An 8,132-nucleotide genomic window follows, 5' to 3' on the forward strand; every position below is an offset into this window, starting at 1 on the left:
AAAATAAATAAATAAATAAATAGATAAATAAATAGGTACAGACCTTTTATCTAGTTAAAGATTTATTCATTGGCACAACATACAATTAAACAAATGACATTTAAAAAGGAAAACAATGTGCAGGATGACAAAAAAGTCCCTTACCTCTCACTAGATCATTTTAAAGCACTATTTGTGCTTTCAAATGTATATTTAGGGTATGACACACATACAAAAAACAAAAAAAAAAACAACTAATAAAAGTGTTGTTGTTTTTCAACATGCTCTGTAGGACTTAAAAGATTTCATTTCAACCAAAAGAGAGAAAAGTTGCATAATTTAGGATCCATGAAAGCAGAAATAAATAATCTGGCATATTTCACTCTCTACATTGTATCTTGTATATACCATTTGAAAAACATCAATATAAACTGTAAGACTGTGAAGTCTCTGAAACACAGTAGTTGGTTAGGTGAAAGGATTTGAACAAATAAAAAAGGATAAGTAAACAAGACTAAGAAATACGTATGTGGTTCCTGTTTTCAGTACATTACAGTGCTACAGACACAGTTACTACTGTTAGTACTGAGATTTCATACAAGAGATACACGATGGGATCTGAGCACAGATTCTTGTGTGTAAGTTAATAGTGACATAGTAAATTTGATGAAAATGCACACAACTCAATCCATAATCTGATTTACACACCAAGACAATGCTCCCACAGGTTAACATTTGTATAAAGAGCTGGATGATGAAGATGAAATATCAAAGGTGGTGGTGGTGTTAGGAGTAAGGGGGTGTGTGTTTGGGGAAGCATAAATTGTGTTAGCTACTTCATTGAAAGACAATGGAGGACAAGATGTTGTGTGTAGTGTCACCCACGTGCTTCTGCACCACTATTGTCTGCTCTCCTTCCCTGGGAGAAGGGAGACGGAGGGGTGAAAGGAGGAGGAGGAGGTGGAGGATGTGGGAGGAGGTGGGTTAGTTGACTGCTCTGTGTGTATGTGCATGTGTGTGTGTGCAGGGAGAAGCACAGACGGCTCGTGGTAATTTGATGTGTGTCCCCGGGGATGTTTGATGGATTAATGCTAAGCAGCTCCCTCTTCCAAAGCACCACCTGATCTTTGGGGCTTGTGCCCCACATATAAAAGGCTGCAGTAGTGCTGAGCTCAGCTAGTCCAGCCATCTCTCTCTCTCTCTCTGCCTCTCTTTCTCCTTCGCCACTTTCTGTCTTCCTCTCCATCCTCCCTGTCCTCTGCTTTCTGTCTCTCTGCTGCTGCCTTTACTACATTCTCTCTTTCCTTCTGTCTTTAAATCTTGTCCACAATTTATTGTTAATCTTTTTTTTCTCAATCCTCCACTGTTTGGCCTGTGCAAGAAGGCCGCCTGGAAGCTCAGTACATTTCTGCTCTTTTCTTTTTTCTTTTTTTTCATTATCAGCCTGTTCACATTTTTCTATGAGGCTCTAGCATCAGTTTTTTTTCTTAATCAGGGAAAGAAAATGCCACGTTCCTTTTTGGTGAAGCAGCCGAAGGTTCATGATTTCTCGTCTTCCAACTACTACCAGCAGCACCAGCAGCACTGGGACGACTCTTATACTGTGACACATGCCATCACAGAGTCTGCCACCAACTTGGCGGTGCGTTTGAGTGAAAATGGTGAGTTTCTCTTTAAGTTGTATGTTCAACTTTTAGTGTATTTGTGCAGCAGTAGCTATTGATTTCTTCATTTAGAGATGATCCACATGGCCCTTTGCACTAAAATGGAGGAGAAAATGTGAAATAACAGAGATTCATGCAGCATTGTTTATGTTGTTGTCTTTGCTACTTAATCACTCCTGGAACCCCCCCCTTAAAAAACCACAGGCATCGCTCACCCCCCTTCAGTATGCCTCAGGACTTTTGTTTTCTAACCCGGTGGATGCTAAATAGTATTCAGGTCACGCTGGCTCAATCTGCTTAATACTCAAACCAGATCACAAGGCAGCCTTTGGCTTTAATACTATTGTGTACATGAATGATGAGATATACGTGGACACGCGCATCAGGCAGAATCTGATGCAAGCCTTTGTCAGGTCCAACTAGAAAGGAGGAAAAAAAATACTCGGAGAAAGCAGATAGCCACATGGGACTGTGTTGTCCTTAGATGGTGCAGTTGCCCTTGAGTCTCTCATCATCCAACCCCCCCCCACCCCTCGTTCATCTCTCCATCTCTCTCCATCTGATCCTGCAGGATGTTAGATAGCCACAGGGAGTAGGATTGCAGCAACACAATCCATATGTGGAGCAGAGAGAGGTGATGGAACAGGGTTTTTAGGAGATGGGTATTGACTGGGAAATAGAGAGTGATGCAGGTAATCCAATAAAGTGCAACATGAGCAGTACATTGGCAGACAGTAGATTTTCAGCCATGGGATTTCTACAGAGGCTGGATATGAGAACAACCCTGCAATACAAACAATATGGTGTGTCTGTGAGTGTGTGTGTCTGGCTTTTAGAAACATCCAAAGAAATGTGTGCTTTGAGCAGCTTCATCCCCCCACCCCCTCTCCCCCCACCAACAGCATCACAGATCTTGTGTTCGAGTTGAATCATTTGTCCCCCAGATTTAGGATGCCAGCTGTCTGCTTCCCTTTGTGCTCCCGTGTGTGTGTGTGTGTGTGTGTGTGTGTGTGTNCACACACATACACACAATCCCCACACACACACACAAAGATGCTGCTGCTGCGAGGCGGCGGCGGCGACAGGTGGATCGATCAGGAGCCAAACTATTGCTCTGCTGACTGTTTTGTCAATGTCAGCACATTGTGTTTGACTCAGATTCAGCCACAATGTGCCTTTCACATTTTTTCTACTATGATAGCACTTGTTGGAGCCAGGGGAGGTATTGATTGAGGCAGAATTGTGCACCGAAGACTCATTAATTTTTCATTCCCAAAGCTTGCTGAACCTTGCACTTACAAATAGCTTCCTGTATAGGTTTCATATTGATTAGAGCTTTGGGTAAGAGGGCACTTTTCATCAGAGGTTATTGAGATCATGAAGATGTTCCATGTATCCCAGTAAAAAAATGTTTTCCATTTCTTTATTAATTGTCTTTTTCCTTTCCCAGGCTACATCCATGATTACATCATCCCCTCGGTGTTGCAGAACACAAAGGAGCCGGGTCATGAGCAGACCGGGCTCTCCTCTGTGCCCCTGTACTCCCCAGGTGGCAGTGGCGGGGAAGAGTTCTCTGACCATGACATGGAGCATCCAGACAGTCCCATCTCCAGTGGCACAGTTGAGTCAGACAGTAGTGGCCCTGAATTGGAGTCATGTGGCATAAATGCTTTCCTCATCTCTGACGGCCGTTCTCGCCGGAGGCCTAACCAGAGGTGTCCTCACAAGGGAGGAAGCCAATCGGACAGCAGCGAGGGTGTTGGCTCGGCAGACAGCAGCCCCACCAAGGGGAAATCCAAAGGGCGCCATATGTGCGGCGAGTGTGGAAAGTCTTACGCCACGTCCTCCAATCTGAGCAGACACAAGCAGACTCACCGCAGCCTGGATAGCCAGCAGGCAAGGAAGTGCCCCACCTGCCACAAAGTGTACGTGTCCATGCCAGCACTGGCCATGCACATGCTGACCCATGACCTGAAGCATGAGTGCACGGTCTGCGGCAAAGCCTTTAGTCGACCCTGGCTCCTGCAGGGCCACATGAGGTCCCACACTGGGGAGAAACCATTCGCCTGTGCCCATTGTGGAAAAGCCTTTGCTGACCGCTCCAACCTGCGCGCACACATGCAGACGCACTCAGCCTTCAAGCACTACTCCTGTAAACGCTGCCACAAAAGCTTCGCACTCAAGTCCTACCTGAACAAGCACTATGAGTCGGCCTGTTTCAAAGGGCACCAACCAGAGGATGACTTCAGCTCTGAGGACTGATTGGGAAATATTCCTCTTCTTCATTTCTATTTATACACTTTTTAATACAAGAAAATCTGAGAAAAGCTTGCCACTTCCCAGGCTTGTCTAATGCATGCATCATAATCCTGCCTTTTGATATAAGCAATAACCTCACTTGAAATTATTCAGGAATTATGTATGAAATTCATAAAAATCTCAGTGTTTATCACAAATATAAAATATTTTATATTGTTTTTTATAAATTGAATTGCAATAATTTACATGCCAGTATTATTTTATATGTCAACTAGCTCTTAATTTACCTCAAACATATCTTATTTGTTAAAAAATGTATTTGTGTAATTATTAATTTATTTAACTATTTATTTGCCAATTCTGAAGATTATTTATTTATTATTGGTTGATGTATTTTTGAATTTAACATAACTTAATTTGAAGCCATGTATTGGATTTGTTGTAAACAAAAGCCAAAATATATTCTGACACTCTATATTTGTCTGTCTGATCAATTTGGTGATGACAATAAAACAGATGAAAATAAATCATTACTAAAACTCCAGCCCTCATGCCTGAATACAAGATGAAACACACCTATATTTGAACACACTGAACTGAAATATTCAACCAGTTGTGTCAGCCTTACTTCTAGCTGTTATTTTTCTGCACATAGTGTAAAACCCAAAATGTCTTCACAAAGGCAGGTTGTTTTCATGCATTGTATACCTACAAAAAGTAATAAACCAAAATTATAGAAAGACTGCAATCGTGACCAATGCTAGAGTAAAGACGATGGTAGCATAGAGAGCTAAAGTCCCTGTGAGAAGGCAGGCTGAGGTGGTGGATTGGTCAAACAAACACAGGATTTTTTTTTTTGTTTTTTTTTTGCAGGTGACTGGTGTCTGTGTTCTGTGTGAGACCAAGTGAACTTTGAGTTACTTTAAGGAAGGTCATTATTACCATGTTTCTTTTCTTAAACTGAACGTGAACCTGTAACTTAACTTTCCCAAACCTACTCTACGTATGTAACTTTACATTGAGACAGGTTTCTTTTCACGATTCTTTTCTAACCCTAACCCAGGGGTCAACAACCTTTACTATCAAAAGAGCCATTTTTGGCAAAAAAGAAAAAAAAAATCTGTCTGGAGCTGCAAAACATATTTGAACCTCATAATAAAGGTAAAACAGCCTTTTAAGTTGAATTTAGCAATTCATCAGCATTATTAATAGATCTAAATTAGCATTCAATAAACACTTTAGCACAAGGTGGCCAACAAACAAAGGTAAAAGCAAACAAATTTGTACACACACTATTGAATCTCTGCTATGGAATCCAAAGCTAGCCTAGCTAGGAATAGTCAAGACTACCTTAGCCATCGCTAGTGATGTTTTTAGAGGAAAAGGTGCCAGGCCAGACACAGGATGCACATTTTAGTTAAAAATGTTAAAACATTTTTTAAATTGGATTTTTGTACGGATTTTTACGGTTGGGCCTTCAACAATAAAGGAAAATTAAATGGTAAAAAAATTAAGGGTTTTTCATTTCCATATAATATTCTGTCAAAGCCACAGGGAGCCACTTGCAAGCGTTAAAGAGCGGGTCTGGGGCCACAGGCCTCCAACCTCTGATCTCACCTATGTAACTTTACTTGCCTAAGCCTAACCTACATATCTTTATGTTAAGTACGTAACTTTAAGTTAAGTAGGCCTATGTAACGTGACGATGCCATTCATGGGCTTTGATTCGTTAGATATCATACAAACTGTTGTATGAGAATATGTTACACTTTTTATTTTGAACCCAAACTTTCGTTTGGATGTAGTAAAAATTTTAATATTCTGTCATAACTCGTTCAAATTTAAAAACACTCCACAACTAATCCACCTCCTCCCACATATACAGTCCATATGTGCAACAGATCACTGTGGGAAGTTTGGCTTGCAGTCAAGCAGAGGGTGCTCTTAAAAATAACTACTCACTGACCCATTGGATGCACCATTGACCTATTAGCAACCTAAGCTTTCAAATACACTTGTAGGCAAATGGTCAGTGGACTGCAGCTACTGGCACTTTTCTACATTAATGCCTCATTTCCACTTATGCACAGTATGTGTATGGAGACAAGTCAGCTAGAAGTTCATTCATTCGTATGGGAATCTCTGTGATATCTAATGTGCCTACAAAACTCCTCCCCTCCGTAATATTTTTGTCCGGAATTTGCCTGAAGTACGTTAAAAAAACTGAACATACTAGAAACTGTATGACAGTATGCTAGGTTAGCTAAAAGGCTGCCAACTTGCTAAGAAGCTATTTCCGTCAATTCAGTTGCCTGTGTTGATTGTCAAGGGAGTTTGTATGTTTAAAAAGAACTTGTTTATCTAGATTTAACACATTGTGAATCTGAGTAATGTTATTGTGCTAAAATATGGTTATACATTATATACAGTCAGATCCTTATCAGTTTGATATGAAATACAACTAGATTTATCATTTTAATTTGAAATAGGGCCAACGTCTTCACTTATTTGTTGCCATGCAATATTGGTCCTGTTTTTGTCCCGGTTATGTTCCAAGTGCATATTCCAAACTTGGCTACAGGTAGTTTCTATTAGGTTTCTATGCATCCATAAAGAAATGCACGTCCTTGCATTGGACACAAGAAGCATCTATGGACACCAGTCACATAAGTGGAAATGAGGCGTAATGGACAAAGTGCTTTATAATTTGCCTTTCATTCATGTATTCCGAGATACTAATGGTAATGGAGCTGCCACGCAAGGAGGGATGTGTTTAGACTTGCCCAAGGACACTTCAACATGTGGACAGGAGGACCGAACAACCAATCTTGTGATTAATGGATGACCCACTCCACCTTACTACAGCCCACAGCCATATAAAGCTGTGTCGATCCTGACAATGAAGCATCTGAGAAGTAATGTGCGGAGTTACTTAGGCTTCTACAGTGTGGATGGCAAAATTACCATTTAAGATGAAATCTTTTTTGACTCTGTAAAGCGCAGCTGCTTTACACTACAAAAACAAATCTGAAGACTGCTGGCTGCAACCCAAGTGAGGCAGTGGGGGCACCAGACACAAGTGTAGCAACATCAACTATACTACCTCGCCTGGCTGCCTAAACAGTCCAGTATTATAATAATATAAAGATTATAAGGGTAAGACAGTGTTTCTGACAATCTGAACGTTGGCCACACATGCTCATGTGACAGTACCCATGTTTTCATTCAGTATTCAAGCAAACTTTTTAAATGTTGCAAAAAAAGAAATGCAAATGAGCATTTCCATCAACTTGTTTGGAGCAAATAAACTTAGCAAAGCAAAGTGTAGTTTGGTCAGAAGCTGGCGGTATTGGCTAAGCTTTACGCATGGCTGTACTCAACCAGTAAACAGAGTATAAGAAGAGGTTGCAAAATGGCAACAAAACAAATCAAAAAACAGAGGTCCTAAGCAATCTCGTTTAAATTAGGCAACTTTTAAAAGTTGTTTCATGTCAGCTAGTGTTGGTCATGTTTTATGCTATCTGGAGATAAAGACAAATCAGGCATGTGAGGTAAATGTTTGTTATGACAGAACTTATTTGGCATATGCATTTCACATTTAGTGCTTCAACTCTTTTTGGACAAAGGTAAAAACCACTTCAAGCAAGCATAAAAACATTCTTGTACAGTTGAGGAAATTTTAACAAATGTTGCCTTTTCCATATCGCTTTTCTTATGTAATACTTCAGAATGCACATAAAAATATGTTTATGGAAGCATGGCTACAGACTGTATGTCAGACTCATGCAAAGCACAGTCCCAGTCTCTACATATTTCTTCTCAGCTGATTCTGCATTATGATTATTTGCTCAGCACAACTTCCTACTTGTCTCCATTTTGCATTAGCAAAGACAACAGCAACAGTCTTGTTAACTGCAACAGAGCTGCAATGAATCAGACACGGGCTGTTGTGTTTTTACTGTGAATTTTGAATTCAAACAAATCATGACAGATCCAATATTTAATTTTTTCTGATGTTCAAATGGTAGTTTGAATTTTAAATTTAACCCTATGGGCCCTAGGCGTTTTTGGGGTATTTTTACTGCCTTTACTTTTGAGCTCATATCACAGTCATTATAAAGGCTACATACACATGCTATACCTTGTTTTTTTTTTTTCAGGACAATCTGGGCTAACCAGATTTGCCATCATTTCATGTCCTTCTATGTGCCTGTATTTTATATTAATTTT

General features: G+C 40.3%; 1 protein-coding gene across 1 annotated transcript; it reads left to right on the forward strand.

The window, feature by feature from the left end:
• Positions 1–1,119: 1,119 nt before the first annotated feature.
• On the forward strand, positions 1,120–5,308 carry LOC126385371 (transcriptional repressor scratch 2-like). The gene is made up of 2 exons (XM_050036945.1): positions 1,120–1,640; positions 3,094–5,308. Exons 1-2 carry the CDS (start codon positions 1,484–1,486, stop codon positions 3,903–3,905), a joined length of 969 nt encoding a protein of 322 aa, XP_049892902.1. The 5' UTR covers positions 1,120–1,483; the 3' UTR covers positions 3,906–5,308.
• The last annotated feature ends 2,824 nt before the right edge of the window (positions 5,309–8,132 follow it).

Source organism: Epinephelus moara, chromosome 24, assembly GCF_006386435.1.
Source record: "Epinephelus moara isolate mb chromosome 24, YSFRI_EMoa_1.0, whole genome shotgun sequence".
Classification (NCBI taxonomy): domain Eukaryota; kingdom Metazoa; phylum Chordata; class Actinopteri; order Perciformes; family Serranidae; genus Epinephelus; species Epinephelus moara.

What these genes read in the sequence shown, in the direction of transcription:
- LOC126385371 (XM_050036945.1), top strand. Translation starts at nt 1,484, where the DNA reads ATGCCACGTTCCTTTTTGGTGAAGCAGCCGAAGGTTCATGATTTCTCG. An exon ending in GGTGCGTTTGAGTGAAAATG is followed by an intron (nt 1,641 to 3,093) that starts GTGAGTTTCTCT and finishes TTCCTTTCCCAG; the next exon opens with GCTACATCCATGATTACATC.